Source organism: Brachyistius frenatus, unplaced genomic scaffold, assembly GCF_029030835.1.
Source record: "Brachyistius frenatus isolate BFR_SWC_R1_liver_20210118 unplaced genomic scaffold, ASM2903083v1 Contig_228, whole genome shotgun sequence".
Classification (NCBI taxonomy): domain Eukaryota; kingdom Metazoa; phylum Chordata; class Actinopteri; family Embiotocidae; genus Brachyistius; species Brachyistius frenatus.
The window spans coordinates 161,754-188,401 of NW_027210827.1; the positions used below are offsets into that span (position 1 = coordinate 161,754).

Here is a 26,648-nt window from a genome sequence, read left to right on the forward strand (position 1 = left end):
TTGACTCAGTTTGATTGTTTGTGCAACAAAATACATCTTGAACGTCAAAACTGTGTTTTCTTCACTTATTGTGGATAATTGCAGTTTAAATATGTTAAACTCAAACATCTTATATGTTGTATCTTTAAACACAAACTGCACTTAAGAATAGTGGGCAAAGTGCTACCATATATCAGAAATAAATGTTTTTATCTTATTCTTTATATATTGAGGGGATATTTACAAAGTTATGTAGAGGAGAAAAAAAAAAGCTGGTATTGTTTACTTGTTCTTTAATCACCCAAGGACAGTTACTTTGCCACGCCCACAGTTGCACCCCAGTTCAACACTTACACGAGAATACCATCTAGATGGCGCTACTGTCTCACTGAAAACCTACGTACATCCTGTTTGACAGCACTTCGGTCTTTATCAGGCAATATTCAATATGTCCTTCAGACTAGACCTTCACCTGTCCGATAATACAGCTCATATGATAATACAGAAAATAAAAAATAAAAAGGAAAGCAAATGACAGCTAGGTAAACGTGAAAAGTATCATTTCATGTTGGTCTTTTCTATGAATGTGTTGTTGGCCTCGTAGACAAAACAGCCCCCTTAAAAACTTGAGACTGCGTGGGCAGGTTTCAAAACCTTAAAAAAACAAAGGGTTAGAACTGCTTTGTCTACTTTCAGTGATAATATTAAATCTGTCTGTCAGCGCAGATGCAGAATGCAGGAAGCAACAATGTGGCCCGCAAATAACGGATGTGCTATTGGCCAAGGAGGTTTGACGTGAGGGAGGTTCACTGGGTCCTAAAGCTGGTCGATTTACCTCTCAGAGGCTTCAGTTTGATTCTCCAGGCTTACACAGAGTTTCCATTAGTGGTCGTTCATGTATATATATATATATATATATATATATATATATATATATGTATATGTATTTTTATGTCTGAAGTTGCAGTCGTGTTGGGGGAAGGCTGTCAAATCTGACCTCTGGACTGTTTTATTGTACTGAGAAGAGGAATTGTTGCATATTTTTTTGGATGATTATTATTTAATTGAATTTACTTTATATATTTTGATTTAAAAAAAAAAAAAATACTGCAGCGATTGCCATTTTTTTTTGTCTGATGTAGCCTCACAGCCCTGTTAGATGAAATCACGATTGTTATTTCATATTTTATTATGATAATACTTAATAATTTTTTTTAGCTATTCCACCATCTCTGCATCTTTTCCACTTGCTCTGGCAGCTGCCTCCTTGGTTAGATGGCTACTACTGCTTGGGACTAGTATACCATATATTAGAAGCAAAAACCCAATCACTCATTATAACCCAGTATTTAGAGTTAATGCACGTGTGCTAAATATATTAAATTAGGCTTTTAATTGCCTACAGAGAAGCAAAAAAAAAAAAAAAAAAAAAAAAATCGGAGACGGGCACTATGACCCAGCGGCTCCCTCCTCCATGCAGCAGCAGTCTGCCGCTACCAGAGGACCAGAAATCTGCAGCTCACAGAATGAAGAGATCAAAATGATGCTGCCTGTAAAAAGGGATTAAACGTAAGCAATCTGTCGTCAGCTGCGGTAAATCCGCGGCTCATTACTGTTCTGTTTTTCTGTGCAAATGTTTTTTAACGAGTAATGCCATTATCCGGGAAGGTTAGGTTTGTATTGTTGGAACTGCAAACGAGCTAATGACAGATGCATCGTGCTCACTTTCTCCGTTGCACTAGGCGAGAATTGCAGCGGATGCAAGCAGGCCCTTAACGCGAGCTGTTGTTTTTGTTTCTCCCCATCTGCCGGTCTCGTCTGGGCGCCCTCCCCCCCCCCCCCCCCCTCGCTGGGATCGGCTGCTGTTGGATAATACAGATTTGCCACCGGGAGTTGAGAAAGGAGACATGCCGCCGCTGAGCATCCGCTGCGACGCTTGACTGACCATGATGAAGACCGAATCTACATCCAAGAGCACCGGCTCTGGCTCCACGCTCAGGAGCCCATCCCCGCACAGAAACGCGTACGAGGCGGGGATGCAGGCCCTGAAGCCCGTCAAAGACAATGCTGCGAACGGGGACATGCAGGAGGGCCCCCGGGGGCGCAGGTACGGCTCCAACGTGCACCGTATTAAAAACATGTTCCAGCAGATGCAGACCACATCCCCAGCCGACGCAGAGGGAGAGGACCCCGCCAAGAACGCCGACAAATCGGTGCGCCTCTCCCTCCCCAGAGCCGGTAGCCTGAACGAGAACGTGGACCACAGCGCGCTGCTGAAGCTCGGGTCCACCGTGTCCGAGCGCGTCAACAAGTTCGACCCCAAATCGGAGAACGGGCACCCTCGGGCGTCGTCGCCCAGCTACTCCAAGCTGCAGGAGACCCGCCGCATCTTCGAGCAGCAGCAGGAGAAGCTGCAGCAGGAGAAGTTGCAGCAGGAGAAGCTGCAGCAGGAGAAGCTGGCCACCACCAGGGTCCTTCTGAAGACAGACAAGGCCTCAGGCTTCCAGGACGGCAGGTTGGACGTGGTGGCTCGTTTTAACGGCAGCACAGAGTCCCTGGACAGCCTGGACACTAGCGAGGCAGTGTCCCCCACGGTCAGCCAGCTCAGTGCTGTGTTTGAGCGGGCAGCGGAGCTCCGGAACAACCTCCACCGCCTCTCCTCCACGCCACCGCTCCCATCCCGGGGGGTCAGCGCCAAGGTGGGCGTGTTGAACTCCAAGATAATCACAAAGAGGGTCAGTGCCTTCGCATCGGGCAACCAAGAGGAAGACTTAAGCAATCAGAAGGGCCAAGAGGCGCCTCCGAGGGGCCCCAGGGGAAGGGGGACTCCCCCATCTGAAGGCTTTAATGGGGGCCAGAGTGTTGGCCAAATGACTGAACTTTCCAGTAATGTAGGAGAGCCAAACGAGAGAGAAAAGACTGTTTCAGATGCAGGTGTTGAGGCCAAAGCTGAGGCACACTTTGGGTCCATAGAGCCCACGACGCTGCAAAGTGACATCCGCATCTCTGTGGAGAATGGAGAAACTGCAGCTGGGAAGCAAAGCTCTCCGAAGGGTGGTGACACGCTCAGGCAGGAGGGGGAGAAGGATGCTGAGGAGGAGGAGGAGGAGGACAGGACACTGAGAGACGAGCAGTCGGGCCGGGACTCGGTGGATATCAGTACCTACAGCGCGGTGGGGGAGGACTTCGGAGGAAGCCAGAAGGACGAGGACGAAGACGAGGAGGATGACCGCTACGAGCCCGAGTCCAGCTGTGTGGAGATTTCTGGGTTGCCCACGGAGGAGGACCCGCCCCCTTCGAGGAAGATTCGCTTCAGCATAGATCCCATCAAGGTGAGGAAACTATGCAGCGGAAAAACACATCAAACGACTATTAGAAGACACATGAAGACAATGTCTTTCAGATTCTACCCCCAGAGAGTTTAATTATGCTTAGGTGCTGATTTCTGAATTGTAATTATGTCTGTTTTCTGCTGTGGGATTTTTTTTTTCTTCACCCTCTGTGTTCAGAGTCTCGTTGAACTTGACCTTAAAAGCTTATCTACTGTGTTAGCATGATAGCTGGCGCCTCTGTCAGCTTTTTTATGAACTCCCTCAGCCTCTGCCGGTGTCACACTGATGCTGACATTTTGATTTTACCCTGATTCAACACAGGGCTTTGCACGGTGTTAAAACACCCTCCCCTCACGCAGTAGCCAATTGCTGCTGGACGGTCCCTGCATTCCTACCGTGCAGCTGACATGGGCCCCCCAAAAAAAGAGCCACAGTGTAGATGCTTATCTGAAAATGCAGCGGGAGCTGCTTCTGTAAATAATTGCTGGGGGAGAGACGGGACAGAAAAGGGCCCTGGGTAATTATCCAGGTTTTTAGAGAAGAGGGTTCTCTGCTGCGGAAAGAGAAAGGCCGGTGAACACTGGTTGGGGGAACTGAGTGAGGAATGGAGTTGTTTTTGTGTGTGTGAGAAAGAGAGAAAGAGGAAGTGAGAAAAAGGAAAAGAAAAATACACTGTGATTCACTCTTTGACCGGTGAGATGAGAGAGTAGGACAGACGAGGAGGAGGAAGAAGAAGCGGAGGAGGAAGATTTGATTTAAAGTGTCTCGGTGTGTCTGGGGGTGGTGTAATGGTCCGGAGAGGAGCATCGGATTCTCTCTCCAGCTCAGTCCTGCCGCTCGGCTCTGCCTTGAGGTCTGAGGCATGCGGAGACTCTGCCGGCTGAAGCGGGCCCTGACACTGTACGTCACACACAGTGCCTCTCGCAGGAACTACATTTCAGTGACCAAGCACTCCTGTCCCATATCATGACTCATCAAGTCAGAACTTGCTCTTGTTATCTTCACTTTGCTGCACATTTTTTCCAGTAGTGCCGAGTTACTGTGGCTAGATTTGTCTGCATCTGAGAGAGTTTTAAAAACCAATGCAACACCATCTCAAACTGAAAATGCACTTTAAAGGAAATAATTTGACATTTTGAGGAACAGGTGTATTCATATATTTTTAGAGAAGTGGATGTTCACGAAACTAACTGTCAGTAAACATCCTTATTTTCATCCCGCGTTCAAAGGTAAATTTAAAAAAAAAAAGTGCCTTCTGTGACAACTCTCTAAAATGTTGAACTGTTCCTTTAATGCTCATCTAGTTTAACTAACATGACACTATTGGTAAAATTGACATATTTAAAGCACCTGAAAACATATCTGTGACTAAACAGCTAAAGCGAATGTAATTAACTTATTGTTTATATACATTTCTGCTCTCTTAACAACTATTTCTTACATTGTTTTGGTCACATTGGTACATGAAAATATGCAACATCATATTGGTACATCAAAGTCATGCCTGCTTCAAATAAGAGAAGAGCGCAGACAAAACGGAAATATCGCTTATGAAATCTATAATTTTCTAGCTTTGGCAGATTAAAGTCTATTTATGCGTGTTCCCATTGCTCATACAAAAAAACAAAAAAAAACAGAGGGACGTGTAGCGATAAATACGACAATAAAAAAAAAAGTCAAACGGTAAACAAAACTGACCATTAAAGGCACCATTAAGAGTTTCTGACCACTAGAGTCGCTTGGGAGCAACACTTTGACCAGCAGGTACCTATTTTGTACATTTAAAAGCTCAGAAGTGTCAAAATATTTAATATTTTCAACAGTTTCAAAACAACTCCACTGAGAAACTGTCGCTAATGGTGGTGCACAAAAGAATTCACCAGATAAAGGCAGAGAAAAATATAACAAACAAAAAAATGGACGCAAACACAGATGTAAACAACGCAATCTCCACAGCACTGAAAATAATTCAGCTTTGCAATTGTTTCTATGTGGAAGGAAATACATTACTTATGTTTGTCAGGCTTCAAGGATGCACTGAGAAACACTGAATTTAAACATAGGAAAATAACATAATAATATACGTATATACAATATATTAATAATACCTGTACCTCCAAACTATTTTTACCAGTGAAAGCACAAACACAATATTTTAAACTCAAATCACATAAAAAAAAAGAAAACCTATAAAGCATTTATGTGCAGCAATGTCTGTGCGTGTGTGCGCTAATTATGCTCATACCGATACGTCTTCATGTCTCAATTATTAAGCTTTAATATATTGAGTAAATGCCAAAAACCCCACAAATCCTATATAAATCATGCATGAGCTTTGGATGCCTGTCATGCAGTCGTTATACGGGGGGAGGGAGGGGGAGAGGAAAAAAGACTTTTACCACATTATTTTATCCTCATGAGATCAAAGGTGGATGCCATGAGGAGGCGATAAAAAGTCATAACTCATCGCCTCTAATAAAAAAAGGCAGAATTCGGGTTTTGACCCTGCAGCCGTCGCTGGAGAATAAACCCCCGACTGGGTCCTTTCACACTGTATCAGTGCGACCTTTGTTATGGAGATTGATGCAAGGGTGAGTGATGGGGGTGAGGGGGCTGGGGGCTTCTGAGAGTAAAAGTGTGAGTGTGTGTGTGTGTGTGTGTGTGGGGGGGGGGGGGTGAGGTCAAATGGGAGGGGCATCATTATGTAGCTCAAATGTCATGCGACTGTATTACTGCCAGCTCTTAAGTCACACTGTCAGTTGGTTTTCTCTTCCAAACAGGAAGTGACCATTTTCAGTGCATATTTCCACCACTCCCCCACCCCCTCTGTCTTAGCAACAGTTCAGCTTTTGGCCATAATTAAAGTCCTGTTGTGGTGATGGCGGTCTGCCTGCCTGCCTGCCTGCCTGCCTGCCTGCCTGCCTGCCTGCCTGTCTCTGTCCTCTCAAAACCTTCAAAAAATAGCAGCTCTGCTCCGGGTAGACTTCACACTGGACTCTTTGTTTGCTCCTCCTGACACTGTTTTCTCTCACTCCCTTCTTTTCGCTCTTTGTCAGCAGTCTGCTACAGTTAGTAAAAATAGCAGCATTGTTATTATCGTCACAGGCTTGCCTCGCTTTTCAGGGGCCGCCTCCTTGTCGAAACACAGGAAGCTGCTTCTCATGTCTTATTTATCCGTGAAAGCTTGTTTGTTTTGGCTTCGTTCTATATCTCGCTCACTATCAGTATACCGTAGATGACGGCGTAGCCTCGTGGCGTGTTGTGATTTTTCATTATTTATCCCATTGTGCAAAGGGAGAGCACAAAAAAAAAAAAAAAAAGAAAAGAAAAAGAGATAATCTCTGCTGGATTTGTGCTGCCTTCCCTCCGAGCCAGGAATAATCAGATTTATTCCTCCTGCACCAGAATCACCGTGCTAGCTCATCACCTTGCCTGCTCTTACACTTTTAATGCCCCCGTTACCACCATCTCTCACACGCACACGCACACGCACATGCACACACACACACACGCACGCACACGCACTCTTCCCCCGTCCTCTTCCTACGCAACTCTAAGCAGCCGTCCTGCCAGCCTGCTCAGAGAACACCTATGATTTTCTTCTGCACCGTATCATTAACACAAACAATGACTTTACTGATATAGTAATAAATGTTGGATTTTGACATACACACAAAAGGAGGAATTGCAGATTTCAACGTTGCAAAATAAGAGAAAACCCCTCAATGCAGCCTCAGGTCAGCCAATGAGGGATCGCCCCCGGGGGACGGGTAATACATCACCACGTGTCAAGGTATCCTCAAACCGTCTATTACTTGGACTCAGAGAGGCTGCAGTATTTCATACAGTGCATTACTCACAGCCAGGAGGGGCCGGAGACCAGACAGATTATCAACAAGGTCACGCTGCCCCACTTCTCGGTCCTGCAGCGGCGGTGGGTTGGAACCGCGATGTGCCCACACTCGGTCAGGTTACTGCGACAAGCCGCGTTATGCAACGTCTCGGTCATGATGTCTGAGTGCTGTTGTGTTTCATCCCGTCCAACATGCCTTCATCTTGTAAAAAAAAAAAAACACAAAAAAAACAACCAGCCGCTGGTTACAGTGATCTATGAGGCTCCTGCTGCCCTGTGTGAAGGTGCATATTCACCTTCTTTAGAACGTCTTGCTTCTGTAGTTCATGTTTACTGATTAAGCACAAGGCTGATGTTTTTGTTTTGTTTTTTAACAGTAAACATATGAAAAGTGTCTCGGTCCGACAGTCAAGGCCTCTGTACTCTGTCGGTGGCACTCAGCACCCTTTCTGCTCAAAAACATTCAGCTTCACGAACAGAAAAGGCTGAATAATTTCAGAAAACAGCCAACATTAGTCACATTGTTTGGGACCTTCTTTCAGTTGCAAATTAATGAATATTTGACGCTTAAAATAAACTACTAATGCCCACGTTTGTGGTAATGAGGGAACCTCTCAGCCAGTGTGGCATAGAGGAGTAAACTATATGGCTTTGACCATCAGCTCACTGTTAATTGTTTCTACTATTGAGGTTATGTTTTCCGTTTTGTGAGCTTGTTTGTCAACAGGATTATTAAAAAAAAACAGCCTGATTTTCATTAAACTTGGTGGAAGGATGTAACATCAGTCAAGGAAGAACCCATTCAGTTTTGGAGGCGCATCCAAATCACAGGACGGATGCACAAGTTATTTTTCACTTTTTTTTTTTTACATTGCGAGACAGGAAATTTGATCGAGTAAATATCATACATCTTGACGTCCAGTAGATGGTATCGAAGTTCAATAGGAACAAAACATAGGCCATCCTAGAAACACGTCGACTCCATTTCACAATCCACATTCAGGGGTACCAGTAATCCTCAAGGACGTTAGGCCTCAGTCAGGAACAAGCATCCGCTGTTTGGCATCGTTTTTAGTAGGTTTGGAAATATGTCAACACAGATAAAAGTTCAGATAAAAAGAAGTATGCAAAGTAAAATGGAATAAAACTAAATCTGAAATATGTATATAACGACACTGATGGCTTTATAATCTCTAAATTAGTGTACAAGAAAGTTAATGGGCTTCACACAACCTAAATGAATATGAATATATAAACTGCCTTATCAAGGCGGCATAATGAATAGTGGTCATACAAATATAATAGACCGTGATATAAAATGCAATGAGTAGGATAGAAGATAAATGTGAATAATAAAAAGAATACATACTGTATTAAGTAATAAATTATATAATTAACGTAAAAAAACCCATCAGGTAGTCGTTGTATCATGTTGATGCATCCCATATGTACTATAGTTCCGTTCAGTCCTCTGCGGCTGACCTTATTCTCTTCCTGCCGTGTCTCTCCCGCAGGTCAACGTTAAGCTTAAACATGACCGCTGACCAAAATCTGCCCTGCCAAAAGAGACGGGCTTTGGAGCCGTGCAACCGTTACCATGACAATACCGCCATATCCATTTTATTGGCGAGGGATGTCAACAGCAGCAAAGGGGACACATCCCTTATTTCCCGTCTGCGTGTTGCACATCTGGGATCTGGATTAACCCCCAATTTTAGGAGGATTTAGAAGCAATTACCTGCCACTTGTTTAACCTGTCGCGCTCGGCGAAGCAATAAATGTTGGCGTCGTTAAAATGTAAAGAGGAAAAGTGCCAAACATGCTCAAGTTTGACGGCAAATAATTAAGCGTCATACATGCAGCGTGATCCTAAGAATACTGGATTAATTAAAGCACGTGTGTATGTAGAGGGAAAAAGTGAGGGGTCTAAAGTTGGAGCAGCCAAATCTGAAATCTCACAGGATGCACGGTGATCAACTTAATTCACTTGGGCATTTAAGGTGGAAATAAAAAAGTTGAAATTATAGCGGGGATAGTATGAGCAATGAAAGTGATGGAAAGTTGGTTGGTTGCAGCGTGCGGCGGGAGTGGAAAACACGCTATTTCTGACAAAACCAACGGGACCACCTCCACACATCCCATTGGCTGAGTCCAAAATTAGATCTGTTTTTTGGGAGTCAAGAGGGAAAGAAACACAGCGGTCGACATGCTGCTGTGGGCGGTGGGGGTGTGGTGTGTGTGTGTGGGGGGATACGGACGTGCTAGTTAGCACCACGGTGTTACCCAATCACGTCGTTGCCAAAGGGCCTATCAAGATGGAACCACACCGTAGCCGAGCCGAGGCCTGCGGGAGCTGCCTCTATCATTTAGCCGTCTCTCTCTGTCACGGCAACTGTGTTGTAAAATGCTGCCCGTCACTCACTGGCTGCTTTTTATACCCTTTACAGTCCCGAGTGGGCGCCCGTCACAGACACAAACACAATCTGGTAGCCATTGAGAGCTCGAGCTCGCGGCCCGCGGAGCTTTTGTAGGACGTCCCAGGCGGCTGGTAGCAGAGGGAGGGAGGAAGGGAGTTTCCTGGCCATCTGTTAGCTCCTCTGACCTACTATCTGCCACAACTGGAAAAGCGTCCTTCTCCAGAGCCCTGCCAACCTCCCCCCCCCCCCGTCCTCCCCTCCGCCACCACCGCCGCCGCCCATGCATTTAATCCCAATGTTTGTCTTCCAAAGACAGCCACCTCACCGCTGCAGGAGTTTACCTATCGTGCTGGTCTATGTGCGTAAGGTGAGGCTGGGATCAAAAAACGTTGCATCATGCAGGATCCCAATTAGTCTGTGAGTGGGATCACTGTGTACAAGGCGGGGGGGGGGGGGGGGGAAGTCATCCTACTGGGAGTAAAAAAAAAAAAAAAGTGTTCCTTTTGTACCAGTGAAGCTGAAGGTTGTAAGTCCGTCCTGCATCGTGGCATCTGCCCATCGACCCCCCCCCCTCCCACCGTGGCCCCAGCCGGTCACGACACGCATCCAGTCGCCGCTGTTTACTCGCAGTGCCACGTTAAACGCCGCTGAGCCTCCTCGTTTGATCTCCCCGCAGCGTCGTGGGCGTAACACTGAGGGCACCACAAGCCACCAGCTGCAGCCTCTTGATCTGCAAAACTCAAGGAGGGAAGCGGTGCAGGCTCGGACCGCCCCGTTGTTGTTTTACGACCCGTTACTTAGGATGCGAACAGTGTCGTTTTTTTTTTTCTTGTTTTTTTTTTTGCCCCCCCTCCGTGCCTGTAATCCACATTCTGCTAATCCGCCTAAATACAAAGGTAACCTAAATCAAAAGCCATTAGACTGCAGTGCTGCTGCCGTGCTACGTCATCTGCAGGAGTCGTACAGTAAAACAAAACAGCAGCACAAATAATGGGTGTCAGTGCTGCTGCAAGTAAACATTTTATCATCATTCTTTTTGCCCGTTCTCTTTTTTCCTTCTTTTTAAAAAAAATATTATTAGTAATTATGCTGTTAATTAAGTATAAAAAGAAATGGGGTTATAATGCCTGCAAGTGTTTAACTAAAGACTGATTAGCAGCTGAAAAGACAAAAAAAACAATCAATTTACAGTGAAAAGAAAAACAAATAACTGAGCAAGTTCCTCGTATTTGAGAAGCTGGAAACAGTAAATGCTTTTGCAGCTACAGATACATAAATTGTTGTCAATTGACGGAAAAGTACGGCATTGTGGGAAATATGCTTATTTGCTCCTGCCGAGCGTTTGTGTTCGCAACGTTTACAGAATAAATATGAAGCTCCAGCCAAGGAGAGCAGAGCGTAAAGACTGGAAACGGAGGGTGACAGCTAGCCTCGTTTAGGCTCGCTGATTAAAACGTTGCGCTATATTTTGTTTGCGCAATCCGAGTGAAAACGAAAGTGTAAACGCGCGCGGCCGTTTCGTGGACATGAACAGTCACTTCCTGACCACGACAAGGAACGTCTGCGACTGTATTTGCAAGTAATAATCAAAATGTAATTTTCGCGCCAGAATTAGAGATAAAAAATAAATAAATAAAAAAAATCGGCCTTGTCACCACTTGATGAGCAGTTGGCGATGGCAGTGATTTGGCTCGAGGCGATCACGTTGTAAACTCTTGTTCCGACGGGGAGAGGAGGCTTCAAGTGCAGCGGCGGAGGACTCGCACGGCGCCCGGCGACGCGTGGAAAATACAACGATGCCGAGTACGTGTGAGGAGAGCGCGGGGCCGCTCGCGTCTCTGAGGAGCAGCCGAAAGTGACAGGCTCTTTTTGCTGTGGGGTTGCCACGGAGACGGGGGGGGGGAACCGTACCGTGCCGCCGAAGAGCGGCAGCGAAGCCAAGAGACGCGACCGCAACACGGACGGACAAACTAAACGACACGCGGGAGTTGCGTGGAATAAGCCGAACGCGGGCTCGGGGGACGGGGGACAAAATTGTGAAAATCTTTCTGCGCGACGGAGATGAAGATTGTTGATGAATTTAAATAAAGTAAATCACAGGATGTGTGAAAAAAAAAGAAAAAAAGGAGGTCCAGCACTGAATCAGTGCAGCTAGTGGAGCATGCAAGGTGGTGCATACATAATCACCTCGGACGAGTGAAAGTGAGGCTCTTAAAGATCCAGCTTACTCTTTGTGTGTGTGTGTGTGTGTGTGTGTGTGTGCGTGTGCGTGTGCGTGTGTGTGTGTGTGGCCTGTGAGCAGCAGCTGCAGAAGGGCCTCCATTAGCATGCTGGAGGTGGTTATGTAAACTGCCATGCTGTTAGAGCGGAGTGAATGTGGGAAGTTGAGCTCTGAAAACAGAGGCCTCTGTCTTCACGAGAGCGACTTCGGCGGTTGTGATTGATTTCCCCCCGGCGCGTCTGATACAGATCACCGCTGTGAGATGATACAGGGAGCCCGGAGGCCTCGAGGAAACGCTGCGGCTGTCTCGGTTTAAAACGCTCAATAAATCTGAATTGCATTACGTCCGCATTAACGGCGGCGGTCAGTTATTATCGAATCATGAATCCGTCTCGTCTCGTCCCGGCTGCCGTACGTCTCCACAACCCCCCCCACCCCTCCCCCAAAAAGTAGTTTGAAGTGCATGCTGAAATACATAAATCGTACCTCTGTGAGTTAGTCAACTTGCCAGAAGGTAAAGATAGGAATTCTTGAATTTTTATTATCTTGAGCAGATAAATATTTCAGGAATTAAATTCGATTAAACTAAATACTAGATTTAAAATGTGAATCGTTCGTGCACAGCTATCCTACAGCATTCAGTAATTTTTTTGATTTTTTTTTTTTTGGGGGGGGGGGTACTTTTATTCCCAACATTTCACGTTTTAATATGCAAGCGTGTGATGGCAGAGAACACGAGGTGTTTCGTGGTATCGGCAAACATCAGAGTCAGGCAGGACGTGCGCAGCTCATTTCGGGGGAATTTGAGTGTTAATAATCTCAACCAGCGTTCCTTTGCTGCGAGTAACGGTCCTGTTTGCGTCAGTATGTTACAGCTCATCTTTCTGCAGAAAACGGACGGAAGTCATCTTTTCCATGGAACTTTTATAATGGCCAATTCTTGAAGCGTTTACATCGTTTAGCGCGGATTTGGACGCAACCACCTGCAGCCCCGTCACAATCTGTAATTTTCATGTGAATAAATGAACACTTTGCCGATCTTAACGCACAAATGGAGTCGACGAAACAGTGAATCGATGAGCGGCAGTGTGCACAGGAAGCGATGCGTTTTCTGCTTTCAGTAGCAGCTACTATATTTAGAGCGGAGGTGAGAATCACCAGTGGCTCCATGATACCATATTATCACAGTCCCGAAACCGCGGCTGTTATGATGTACAGATGATGGTGAATTTTCTTTTCCATTTTTTTTTAAACATGTGGCAATTTATTCGCTTTTAAGCTGCAAATTGTGTAGCTTTTGTTAGCATCTGTTTTATTGCAGCAAAATGGGATTGTCAAGCAGACAGACTGACCACACGCTCATAACAACCTGTCATAAATGTTGCATGCGCCTGACAAACTCATATATATTAAATATTGATAGTTAGTGTCCATCTATCTATGAAATATGCCTTCGTAAAATATCGCAATATACTGTGCTCTATAGGTTGTTGTTTTTTTACCCACCACTAATCAGAGTCAATTATGAAAATGGAGTTTAAAGGTTTTTTTTTTTATATATATCTTTTTGTATTTATACTGCAGAGGCCCACTGCTCCCCCTGCTGCATATCTTTTTTTGTTCAGCGAAACTGACTTCATATTAGCTCTCCACAAGAAATCTGCACTACATCGTACTTATAGATACTGCGGTTTAGCGTCACTGTGGTTGTTGTCTGTTTTATTGTTTTTTTATTGTTACATATTTATACTTTTCTTGTTTTATATTTTTGCACGCCGTGGGACTTTGAGAAACAATTTTTCGATCTATCCGTATGTCTGCACGTCATATGGCGGATTGACGTTAAAGTTGAAAGCAAATAAGCACATTTCCCAAAAGATCTCACAAATATATCCCATTTTAAGACAGACCAAAAAAGACTACGGGAACCTGTTGAAACTCTACAAACATTTACTGATCCAGCCTCCCGTCTCCTCCCACAGGTGTTCGCCACCTATCCCAACGAGGACTACGACAGACGTAATGAAGACGTGGATCCCATGGCAGCGTCTGCTGAGTACGAGCTGGAGAAGAGGGTGGAGAGGCTGGACCTGTTCCCCGTGGAGCTGGAGAAAGGTACCGAACATTATCGAGGCACCTACAGTACAACGCCCGCTTTTTTCTTCCCAGTGCTTATCTGCAGAGGATTTATCACATTTTTTGTCTGTAAAAGCTGCAGGACATGCCAGTGCGTCTACGTATTTACGGTATTTCAACCCGCTGGAGGCTCCAGGTGGCTGATTTGCACTATAATAGGAAACAGAATACAGTAAATGTTCATGGAGACGTATTTGAATAATTAACCTCCCACTGGACAGCGCTGTTGTAACTATCTTTGAAGTCATGAAGAAATCCAACATTTGCTTATTACCGAAGTAAAAAAAGGCCTGCAGTGTTCACCAGGTGCCTTCTGCCAACCATCTTTCCCTCCACTTGGCAAAGTAAATGTTTCCCCTCCCATCTCTCCCCCAGTGAGCCACAATTCCAACATCCCTCCAACATTACGGTGCATTAATATATGTACAGGAGACTATATTTAGACTTGTGTACAGGGCACCTTACATGGGATGCCATGTGTGAACGTGTTTTAATATAAATGACGTGCTGCAGTGTGTCTACCGTCCGCATTCATTTAATCAGATTAAACTAGAAGCTGAAAGAAACTTGTGCTCGGAGAATTAATACGCTATTTCAGCACATCACGCCTCCGGCAGGATGTCTGTGTTACAGTGATTCTCGTTTAACATTCGAGTCACATACACAGACGTTAACTAAAATAGTTTTATTTTATTTTTATTTTTTTTATAATTTCAAGACCACATGAAGGTTGCATCTATTTATTTTGTTCCTCAGATGCAAAGAGGAGCTTCTGCATGCTTTTATTTTAACTGCGGTTATATACCAGCGACAGTTCACACAGAATGCAGCAGGTGTCAGTTTCGCAGAGATAAAACTCTCACACCACTTCTGATTCTAATATAGGCTCTGCTCGGTCGTATCAGGTCAACACAAATTGATTTATAGGTCGTATTTAAAGACAACGATAGCTAACCAAAGTATTGTGCAAGCGAAATATTAAAAGCTATGAAACAGTACAATAAAGTCACACCCAAAAAAAAAAAAAAAAAGCCACTCTCATACTCGCGCGGCGGAATAAAGATGTGTTGTAAAACGAGAAGAATCCCGCCTGTCATGCAAAGGCAACTTACGAGCTGCCGCCTTCTGCACCAGCTGTAAGCGTGAGAGGGAAGTCTGGCTCACGCCATCAAAATGGATAAAAGCGTGTATAACCCCTTTCAAAAACCTTAAACGATAAAAAGGGCTCGACCTCAGATAAGAGCCTTAGTTGGAAAGAGCTAGTTTATCTGTTTGTCCAATTTGAAGTCACGGTCCATTGTCACACCCAGATTTTGTATGCAGTGGGTTTTAAATATGGTTCCAGGGAACACAGGTCCATATGAGGGGCATCAGATCCTGCTACTACAGTACTTTACAAATCTTTTCATGGACTTGCTGTCAACTGTGTGGCTGGTTTTCTGTAAAGATGTTCGACATATCCGTGGCAATTCTCCTCAAACAACATACAACATTCTAAAATATATTTTTTGTTAACATTCCTAAAGTATTTTTCAGAACATTGTCAGAACATTATTCCCAAATTCTTTAAAAAAAAAAAAAAAAGCTTTCTCAGTAACACGTTGCAGCAAGTCCCTGCTTCCATTTCAAATTAAGAGCCTTCCTTTCAAATTAAAAGACCCTTAGGGTTTCACACACAGTGCAGCCATAATCTAAGTTTTGTCCTTGTCCTGTTCGCCCTCAAATGCAGTGGTGGTAACACTTGACTCCCTATGACGTGGCCACATAACAAATCAAACTTACTAAACCTGTTGAACATGGTTTCAGTGACAGTTTGGTAACAGCTAGTCTGGTTCCCCTGCTCTTATTTCAGATGGCGATGGACTGGGCATCAGTATCATTGGGATGGGTGCAGGGGCGGACATGGGCCTGGAGAAACTGGGCATATTTGTCAAGACAGTCACAGACGGAGGAGCAGCACAGAGGGATAACAGGTAAGTTAGTTGATGTTGAATTTACTTTCAGTCAAAGTAATTCCTGACCCGGTAGAGAGAAATGAAACGGAAACATCCTGAGTAAAATTTACAGGCAAACTGAAAAGGCCTTTGTCGAGCGCACGTCGTCCTGAGGTTAACTTAGCAGTTGTAGTTTTATTTCCAGGCGTGGATGCTTTATTGTCCCAGTTGCTTATTGTGATTCCTGGCAACTGCAAATGGGTCTTTCTGCCAAAACAAGGATTTATAAATGGAGTTGGGCTTGTGTGGGCTTAAGAATAAAAAGGATGAACAAGGACTACGGCTGAGCTATTTGTGTAAACCTCCAAACTGTCTCCTCCAGGATCCAGGTGAACGATCTGATCGTAGAGGTGGACGGGACCAGTTTGGTGGGAGTCACCCAAAGCTTTGCCGCCACCGTACTCAGGAACACCTCAGGATCTGTCAAGTAAGAGTCACTCTGAATAGTCAGACTTCTGTGGAAATCGCTTCAATCGAGAAGTGGAAAACTTGATCTGTCAGTTGGTCTACGCTGAAATATCAGAACAACTATTTTTAGTGGTCTGCCGTGAAATTTTGTACAGTCCTTAATCGTCCCAAGAGGATGCATTTTAACGACTTCTGTGATTTCCTTTTCTTCTACTGCGATGTGAAAGTTGATGTTTTAGTTTTTTTAGTGACCTATTTCGATAACAATCATCGTCACTTCATCTCCTCAGATCAAAACGTGTGCATCACTTTGATTTGATGCACGTGTAACCTGCAAGGCGTAAGACATTCCCACCGGCCTCGGCTGCACTTCCTGTTTCGCGATAATTAGCGAATGCTAGCGTGCTAACATACTAAACTATCATGGTGAAAATGGAAAACCTTCCCTGATAGCCTTACAGAAGAACCACATAATTACACGTGAAACAAAGTATGTCGCCCATGGAAAACATGTGGTTTCAGAACATTTCCATGGTGTAATGTGTAAAACCCACGTAGATTCCCATCTGAAAACTTTTACACGTATTGGGCTATTATATGCGGGAACATATGACCGTCACGTGATAACATGTGAAAAACACGAGAAACTCGTGCGTTCTTGTCTGTCGGGGTGAAACGTCAACATCTCGGCTTTTTCATTACGAGCATGTTGGCGTGCTAATATTTGCCTCAAGGCACTTATGTCCTCTTTGTTAAATTGCCATTTACTTGCACAGTCACCATTTGGTGGTTTTCTAAACGCCTCAGCCGTGACCGGGACGCATGTTTTTCGCTTCCCTTTTCGTCGGTACAACTTTCTGCGGCATCCAGCGATCTTCCTTCTGGAGATGGTTTCGTTCTGATACATTACCCACAAGCCCGTCTTACGCGCGAGGCCCGACGTCTACCGCGCCCTCCCCGTTCCCTTCACCAGATGTATATCTCCCACGGTTCGTGATTATGCCCTCTTTCAGCTTGGAGAAAGCTGCTTTTGGAGACATTCTGAATAAAGGTCCAAAGATCCCACACTCGAGCCACAGGATGCACGGTTATCAGGGACAAACGGAGTTGGCGTCAGAAGCGTCAGTTTGAAATGCCAGAGGGCTATTTGGAGCCGTCGCTCTTTGGAGTTTTGGTGGTGCCGACTGCTCCCGCCTGCTCCCCTTTTGTCATCCAAGCTCATTCATAATTCAGGGTTTTAGTGGTCAGCGCTGTTGGGATAATTGTCAGTGTTGTGTGACTTGCGAAGATCAGAGACCTCCATAGATAGCTCATACATTATGCATCCTCTGCAGCGACGGCAGAGGGCAACGGAGCTCATGAAGGAAAAAAAAAAAAAACGTCAGGCAGACAAATAGACCGGGACAGGAAGTGTGTTTGCGAACATTTAATTACCCCCGCTAAGCGCCGCAGCAATTGAAAGGCTGCAGCGGCGGGCTTAATAACCGTCTGGGGCTTTTGTTCATGATTCACTGTACTCCCCCCCCCCGCCCCGTTTACTGTTTTCTTTAATTGGACGGAGATTTATGAGCCTCAATCAGGAAACATACCGTATATAAGCTCTATAAGGAACTGTACAGAGAGTTAAAAGAGAGACAGAGAGGCCGGGTTCATGGTCGTTTCAGCCGTAAACAGGAAGTCATTTTCTGTCACCATCAGAGAGCCGGTACATTCCTAACTGCATTAATGCACACACTGTAACAACTTAAGAAGGCTGTAAGTAGCGTGGTATGTATGAAAAACAGCCTCTTGATCCTGAAGGAGCCGTTGTTCCTGCTCCTCAGCGGTCAGGAGAAAGAAGAAAAAAAAAAAAAGCCAGCGCGCACATACAGCATCTTGCCATACGAGATAAATCTCCAGTCCCTTTGAACATGCGTAGCACTCCGTCCAGTCCTAACCGGGCTCGACCGACGACTCTCTAAATGCAGGTTCGTGATCGGGCGAGAGAAGCCGGGCGAGCAGAGCGAAGTGGCCCAGCTCATCCAGCAGACGTTGGAGCAGGAGCGCTGGCAGAGGGAGATGATGGAGCAGCGCTACAACCAGTACATGGACGAGCAAGAGGTCAGTCTGAGAAACGACCGAGACCACTGGCGGTAGGATTCGAGCTGCAGAAGTGGAGAAGTGAGGGTGCAGTGCTTACCGATGCATCCTCCTCCTCCTCCCGAGCAGACACCACAACACTGGAATTAAACCAGATTGGTGAACAAAAAAAAAAAAAAAAGACATCCAAACGTTCAGGCTACGTTCTTAGAGACCCGCCTACAACTAGATTTCACGATTCTTGCAAGAAAAAATACAAACATAAAACGCAGCGTGCGAGTCCTGTGATGTTTTCCCGAAATGCATTTTGATTTCAGTATAAACACAAAAACCGGGACGCCAGTAACTGTTGAAAAACTATATATATTTTTTTTTCAAACCTCGGTTGTCCTTGTATGTCCCTGGTTTCCCTCGAGGATTAAAAAAAAAAAAAAAAAAATCGATCTCTGCATCATCATGAACAGGAAGGAGCGAGCATTTTGTTGCGTGTGCTTCTGGCAACAAAAAAAACCACACTTTAATATCCAGCATGTACTATCAGCATGATCAAACAATAAGCTAAGCTCCGAAATGGGGACAAATCAGGATGACTCAGATTTTGTGCCCTCACTGGCCCTTTTTTTTTTATTATTATTTTTTTTTTCATTTGGTTAATCCTGTCTCAGACTCTTTCAGTTAAAGTTAAGAGAGCGTGTGCTGAAAAAAAAAACCCAACTGCCTTTGGTTTCATTGTAACAGCAGAGAGGAAGTTGCCCCATTCATGAAGAGGGTGAGGGTGGGTGGTTCTTCAACAGCAGTGGGTTGTATAATGGAAAGTGCAGTGTGCTCGTTTGAGTTTTGCACCACCTGGTGTTCGTTTGGTGTCACAGCACAGAAGTAAAACACCATGAAATGACTTATTTCGCTGTCTTCCTGTTTTCGGATATTTGAACCAAACGTTGAACTATAAATGTAAAGAATACTTTTTTTTTTTTTTTTTTCTCTCTTACAATCGCAATAATTTCAAAAACTTCCTGGAATGTCGAACCCCACGTTTAACGGCAAAATTTCATAATCGCAAGCAACTTTCTCCATATGATTGATATCCGTTTGCAGTAGCTTTAAAACCTCTCATCTTTTTAAACTGAGGTTTTGACTTATTAGTGTCTGACATTTCTTCTGTCATGAGTTGAATGGAATTTCATAACGATGAAGCAAAGCTACGCATAACTAATGATGATTCGGCATGTTTTCCCAGAAACATTGATCTCCGGGAACACTCTTGATTTGAAACTCCTTGCGCACCTACCTCTTCGCTGTACCTGTTGGTGGGTCTCTAACTTCGACCTCGTCCCTGCAGGGTGTAGAATATGGCACCGATGAGGAAGACGATGAGGACGAGGAGGCCAGTCCGCCGTATCCCAGTGCCATCGAGGTGTTTGACTTGGCGGAGAACGAGGACATGTCGCCCCTGGAGACGGATCCTGAGAAACTGGCCCACAAATACAAAGAGGTGAGACATGAATCATTTAACGGGAACATCTCCTCTGTAATCACAGCTCGGTGCCACCGACGTACCGAATATTAACACGTGTATTTAAAACGGTCTCCTTCTTACCATAAAGCTCCAGATAAAGCATGCTGTGACCCAGGCTGAGATCCAACAGCTGAAAAGAAAGGTAAGGTGTTAAAATCAAGATCATATTTCACGATTCATTTATGTAACCGAATGGGAAGAGATAGCGAAGGAACCTATATTGTTCGAAGTCAGAAGAACGTGTTAAACGGATGCTCCATCTTTCTGTCCAGCTGCACCACGCCGAGCAGGACAAGCAGCGCTGGCGTATGGATAAGGCCCAGCTGGAGCAGACGCTGCAGGAGAACAAGGAGCGGATGGAGAAGCTGGAGGGCTACTGGATGGAGGCTCAGAGCCTGTGCCAGGCGGTGGACGAGCACCTGAAGGAGACGCAGGCGCAGTATCAGGCCCTGGAGCGCAAATACAGCAAAGCCAAACGCCTGATCAAAGAGTATCAGCAAAAGTAAGACGGTCTAACTACACACACGAAAGCTAACAAGAGCTGCGTGGGATGTTTCGTTTGAGCTAAAAAAAATAAAATATATATATATATATATATGATCTGGTTCCTTTAACAGGGAGATTGAGTACCTGAAGAAGGAGACCCAGCGGTGTGCACAAGTCGGGGCTGAGGCCTCTCTTCTGAAGGAGGAGTCGGGACAACTCCAAGAACAGGTACGGGGAGGTGACCAAAGGTTGCTCTGCTTGTATGCATGACGTACGACGAATTCATGGCGTAGCATCCTGCAAGCGTCAAAGAAAACCCACCTGGTCGTGCGCCTGACCAACAGGCCAACAAGTCATTTACTATTTTTTTTTTTGATGCTGCGGTGACTTTTAGGTTCACCTGCTCGTGCTTTGAATTAAATCAACTTTCTCAAATTCTCTTACACGCCAGAAAAGATCTCGGAACAAACCGCGGCAGTTCTTGATTGTCACAACTACATTGTGCTGTTTTGTCTTCTAGGTGGCGGACCTGGAGTGCCGGGTGGAGGAGCTGAAATCTGAACCTTTATAAAAAGCCTCTTTTCTTTTTTTGTTTTGTTTTTTTCCATTACATATAGAACTTCACCAGATGAAGGAGTGTTATTGTACTTGCAACGAACAGCAGGGTAGCTCTCGTCTCCCGACTCGAGCTCGGTTTCCGGTCGCATACTGTACGTGTCCTCAGGCTTCGTATTTCAGCCACGTAACCCTTTTAACCATGTTTTTCTGTTAACATTTATGGGAAGAACAGTTTTATCATCACCGACACAGACTCTGTCGAGCTCTAGATGTACTGTTCCTTTTTTCATTTCCAGAGTTGAGTATTTAATCCCTTAATTTGTGGTTTTGTGACAAACCAGCCTGTTGCTTTTAATTGCCAAAAAAAACAAAATCCTTTCTTTCTTTCTTTCGCCTAGTTTTGTGACCTTTTTTTTTTTTTTTTTTTCTTCAGAGTTTTGTACAGACGTGATACTGTGTGGTTTAACAATCGGTTTGGTTTGTAAATTTTTTTTAATGTGTATAACATTTAACATAATATAAACTAATGAGATTGAGGGTTGTTGTATATTTTAAGTGATGAAGAGGTGTACATTGGACGAGAGATTGCACTGAGGAAGACATCGACATGGTGCTCCACTGGAAACGGAGGAAAGAAACGGGAACAAAGTTGAAAATTGTACAAACGGTAACCCAACCTTTCATAGGGGTGTCGTCACGTGACCCTGAGAACCACCTGCTGCCTACCTTTCAGAAGTGTTTGTGTATTTTTTACACATTGAGACTCGTTAAGGAGCGACCGATCCTCTGGTTTCAACCCCTCACTTCTTTCAAAAAAAAAAAAAAAAAAAAAAAAAAAAAAAAAAAAAGGACCACGGAAACAAGCCTCCACAACTGCTGTGCCACAAACGACAATGGATCTCTCTTTACTCCCCCCTCCTCCCCCCAAATGGATGTTGTCAAGGACTTGTGTAACCGGTATTAGTTAGGACTACTGATATAAGAAACATTACTGGACTGGGATGTCGAAGAAGCCATTACCAGCAAGCAAAGTCTTAGATGAAAGAAGCTCGTCTCTAACCAGCAGCTGCACTTGACACCGCTGTGTGTAGCACATGGAAAAACACTGCCAGGTTTCCACCTGTTTCAGTTTACGCACAGTTTAAATTAAATTGAGTCTACTTGTGTCAACTGTCATACCAGTATGTTTGTATAGTTCAGGTCAGACTGAAATATTTTAATTTTACTTAATATTTATAATATAGTCAAGGTGGAAATATGAGCTAACAAGGACAAAAACTGACAAAAGCAATGCAAAAAGTAACGTCCAATAGACAAAGTTATACTGTCATGTAAAGAAAAAGAAAAAAAAAAAAAGAAGTAGATCTGGGTGACAACGAAAACAAAATTTAAGATGACTTAATTGAAAAAAAAAAAAAAAAAAAAAAACAGGCATGGTTATGAGTATTTTCATAATATTAAGGCTTGTACAGTGCACATGCTTTGCATTGTATGTTTTGTGGAATAAATGGTCAACAGTGACGGTCAAGTTGGTTGTCTTTTATTTGAATTTTAAAGCGAGCCGAAAACGAGACATAAAGCCTTCGCTTACCTGTTTGTCTTATTTATTTTTGTTGTTGTTGTTGTTGTTGTTGACTGCCGAAAACCAACTGAATGACTCTATAACAGTCCTGAACGTAAAAATGTGAAATACTTCAGCTTCAAACAATGTTAAATAATATTATGCACGTGACATTCAGAGATTCTCCTGAAGAGCCGTCGCCAAGTGCTCGACCATTTAGTGCAAACAGGGCTTTCGCGGTTCCCCCCCCCCCCCTCTCCCCGTGGTCGCTCAGACGACGTGCATCTTCTGATGGTGCCTCCTGAGGTGATAACCGCGGGAGAAGCTCTTCCCACACAGGGTGCACTTGAACATCCTCTCTCCCATGTGGAGCATCTGGTGAGCTTTGAGGCTCTGCGGGCGGCTGAAGGCCTTGCTGCACTCGGGGCAGCTGTACGGCCGCAGGCCCGTGTGCTTCCTCTCGTGTCTCTTCAGGTCTCCCGACTGCCGAAAGCTCTCGCCGCAGTGGGTGCACAGGTAGGGCTTCTCCCCGGTGTGGGTCCTGAGGTGCACGTTGAGCTGGCCGACGAACGAGAAGCTCTTGCCGCAGTGCGTGCAGCTGTACGGCTTCTCGCCCGTGTGGATGCGCTGGTGCTGCTTCAGCGCGTAGTGGTTGGTGAAGCCCTTGCCGCAGTCGGTGCAGAGGTACAGCACCCTCACCTGTCGGAAGCACGGGTGCGACTTGAACGCCCTGCTGCTCGCCCAGCGCTTCCCGCACTGGGGGCAGTTGTAGTTTTCCCCCCCGTCCTCTTCCTCCAGCTGGTCCGCCAGGCCGTCGGCGTCGCGGTTGGACAGGTACTCGACGGGGTGGTGCCTCTTGACGTGCTTGGTCAGGTAGCTCTTCACGGTGAAGGAGAACTGGCAGAAGGAGCACGGGAAGAGCTCGGACGTGCAGTGGTACTTCATGCAAATGTTGCTCTTCTGATGCTGTTTCAGGTTGGACGACGTGGTGAAGTCTTTACCGCAGCGCTCGCAGCTGTAAGGGTTCGCCCGCTCGTGCGCGTTCCGCTCGTGCTTTTTCAGGAACCTCGGCTGGCTGAAGGTCGCGTCGCACTGTCCGCACTTGTGCGGCCTCGCGGCGCACTCGTGTGCTCTGAGGTCCTCCGGGTTTCCGTACGTTTGTTTACAGCGATTGCAGCTAAACCATTCGTATTTTGAGGACTCTCCGTTACCGACGGCGGGAGCCTCGGCTTCGGCGGAGCTCCTCTTGGTCCGAGCGGCACCGCTCGCTTTTCGTTTCGGTGCTACGAGTTTGGTTACGGCGGAAACTTTGGACCTCGCGCCGAGTCGCTGGGGCCTCTTGGAGGAAGGCTCCCGGGCCGACTCGGCCGTTTCGACCGCGGGCGGCGGGCCGCCGACTTGACTTCCTACTGCGGCGTCCTGCGAGTGAAGCTCGTTTATGTGCCGCTGAAGGGTCTCCACGGAAGAAAAAGTCAACGAGCACTCGGCGCAGCAGAACGGCATGCTGGCGGCATCCTCCGCATCCTCGTCCTCGTCCTCGTCCCCGCCGCCCTTATGTTGTCTCTGATGATGCCGCAGGTGCCTGGTCAGGTCGGTGTACTGGCCGAAGCATTTCTGACACACGGTGCAGACGTACGGACGGAGCCTCTCGTGGACGGTCAGCTTGTGCTTTCGGAGGTACGCTACGTTCGCGAAGCTCATGCCGCAGTCCGAACAAATGCACTTGGATGTTTCCGCCTCGCCCGCTGGAGGAGTCGCGGGAAGGGTCGCGGTTTCCGCGACGTCCGTCGCTTCCCTCGGATTCTCATCGGCGCCCGTTTCCTTGGTTTCCTGAGATGCAGCTGGATCGCACAGTTCGGACGTCGGCGTCGCGCTCCCTGTGAAACGGAGGACGTGGCTCCGATCGGGATCTTCCGTCACGGCCTGCTTCCTGTGGACCAGCTGGTGTCTGGTTAAGCCGGAGGCCTGACTAAAACTTCGCCTGCAGTGCGGGCAGCAGTACGGGCGCTTGTTTGAGTGCACGCTGCGCTTGTGCCTCCTGAGGTGATGCATCTGCTTGAACGTCTTCCCGCAATCGACGCACGTGATGGACTCGACGGAGTCGACGGACAGCACCACCAAGGAGGCCAGATTTTCATCGTCGGTTTGAGGCCGCGGGCGGCAGTAATCTGCATGCCGCTGCAGGAAGGCCTCTGTAGTGAAGGTCAGCTGACAGCAGGAGCACAGGAAGATCTCCGAGGGAGCAGATATATTGCTGTCTGCATTTTAGAAGAGAAAGGGGGGGTGGGGGGGATAGTGTCAACATAAATTGAGCAGATTATAAAATAATCTTTAAATTATGGCACTTTTCTGCCAGAGAGATTTGACCTGTTCATTTTAAAACTCACGTCGGCGCGCGACGAGTCGATAAAAACAACTACAAACATCTCATTTTGGTGACAAATGAAAACGAGGTAAATGAAAAAAAAAGGCACCTGTTGCGTTCAACTTCAGCAAACGCATCTGGGCCCAAGCGTCGCTGAAATTGGCGAGAAGTTTGCCGCTGGGCCACACCATGAGCTCGTCTCCGGTTTGTATGGTGCGACAGCAGTGGAAGAGGATGCTGCCTTTGTACTGGACCGCTAACAGATTTGTCTCGTCCCTATTACGAGCACGGTTGACATACCTGAGTCCGAAAAAGAAAAGAATATGAAGCGGAACAACGGAGCTCGAATGTTTTCTTGTATAATTGAAATAAATTAGGAAATTGAAGGGGGGAGGGGGGGGGGCAACCTGAAATAAACACACAGAGTTACAAATAATAGAATTGAATACCTCATCCAGTTTGAGTGTGAATCTTTGGCAGCATCAATGTACACGTACTGGTCTTGTCCTTTGTAAGTCTGCAGAAAATGACAATTTCAGGATAAAATGCAAAAGAAAAATAACCACAACAAGGACTGATTTCAGTTGAACGTTATCCAAGCTCACCTCCCAGGAGAAGTCACTCGCCATGGCGGTTTCCCTCGTGGTCACTTCCCCCTCACACGGTCCAAAATGCATTCCGGGAGACACGACGGGTCCCTGATTTAAGACCCCGACCCCCTCGCAGGGAATACTAGACCTGCCTACCACCAGGCCGTAGGGTAGCGTGAGGAGGGCCCTCTGCGGGACGCCCATGCCCATTGGAAAGTCGAGTATAAAAGACGGGCCGTTGAGGTTGTCGGGACCACTCTGGTCCTGGAAGAGAGCGAGACACTCCTCACAACCTGGGACACGTGAAGAAGGAGGGAAACCAGATGAATACAGCGAAGAGGCTCATCGCTCAAGGCGTGGGCGGATAAGGAAGACTGTGGAGCGACTGCGGTCCTTTAAATGACAAATAAACAGGCAGCTGAGAGTGTAAAAAGAAGAGGAGAAACAACAACAACAACAACAACAACAGTGTTTTGCTTACAAAAGCCATGAACACTTTCTGGGTTTTCTCCCTGTCCCACGGTGTCCAGTAACTTCTGGATTGGCGTAGATTCTGCCGGCTGGAAAACCTGCATCACTGCAGGACCGAAGACATTACATGTTGTGTGAAAACACGTCACGTGTCCGGTTGAAAAGCTCCGTTTTGATTTGTGGGGGTTATCGTCCACCGTGCTGTACCTGCGGGGGGGTTGTTTTCAGTGGGGAGACACTCCTCCGTCGCAACCACCTCCTCGGTTGCCTCCACCCACTCCACACCGTTGGTCCGGTCCGACATGAGTTTAAAAAACAAAACAACTCTTTGAGGATGGTCAGGGGGGGGGGGGAAGGAGGAGGAAATTATTAATTTGATGACACACGAGCAAAAACTAAAGAATCAGCTGCAGCTAACATTAGCACGCTAACCAAGCTCGCTGAAGATTGACCAGCAAAACTCATTTTTGCCATTTTCCAACATTTTGGAGAATAGTTTCGCTGCATTTGGCGAATTATTTAGCTGGTTTTTTTTTTTTCTCATAAAGATGGGATACTGTTGAGGCTAATAACGCAGCTTTGTCAAGAGTTGCTATCGTAGCAAAAAAAAACAAAAAAACAAAAAAAAAAATCACCTCCACGACGGCTTCAAATGCACAACCACCAATCTCCACGGTTAAAA

At 45.9% G+C, this 26,648-nt stretch overlaps 2 protein-coding genes across 3 annotated transcripts; one reads left to right on the forward strand and one right to left on the reverse strand.

The window, feature by feature from the left end:
* Nucleotides 1-1,460: 1,460 nt before the first annotated feature.
* On the forward strand, nucleotides 1,461-22,500 carry LOC138633629 (neurabin-2-like). 2 transcript variants are annotated; one of them, XM_069719983.1, is made up of 11 exons: nucleotides 1,461-1,548; nucleotides 1,858-3,311; nucleotides 13,785-13,917; nucleotides 15,791-15,911; nucleotides 16,255-16,359; nucleotides 18,308-18,440; nucleotides 19,759-19,911; nucleotides 20,024-20,077; nucleotides 20,208-20,437; nucleotides 20,553-20,649; nucleotides 20,942-22,500. In XM_069719983.1, exons 2-11 carry the CDS (start codon nucleotides 1,926-1,928, stop codon nucleotides 20,990-20,992), a joined length of 2,463 nt encoding a protein of 820 aa, XP_069576084.1. In that variant the 5' UTR covers nucleotides 1,461-1,548; nucleotides 1,858-1,925; the 3' UTR covers nucleotides 20,993-22,500. The 2 variants fall into 2 exon arrangements, with proteins under 2 accessions (XP_069576084.1, XP_069576085.1); XM_069719984.1 differs by lacking the exon at nucleotides 1,461-1,548 and having other exon boundaries at nucleotides 1,562-3,311.
* On the reverse strand, nucleotides 21,341-26,495 carry LOC138633628 (histone-lysine N-methyltransferase PRDM9-like). The gene is made up of 6 exons (XM_069719982.1): nucleotides 26,174-26,495; nucleotides 25,977-26,072; nucleotides 25,511-25,788; nucleotides 25,355-25,422; nucleotides 25,015-25,205; nucleotides 21,341-24,798 (listed from the first exon to the last, which is right to left on the reverse strand). Exons 1-6 carry the CDS (start codon nucleotides 26,268-26,270, stop codon nucleotides 22,811-22,813), a joined length of 2,718 nt encoding a protein of 905 aa, XP_069576083.1. The 5' UTR covers nucleotides 26,271-26,495; the 3' UTR covers nucleotides 21,341-22,810.
* Between the last annotated feature and the right edge of the window lie 153 nt (nucleotides 26,496-26,648).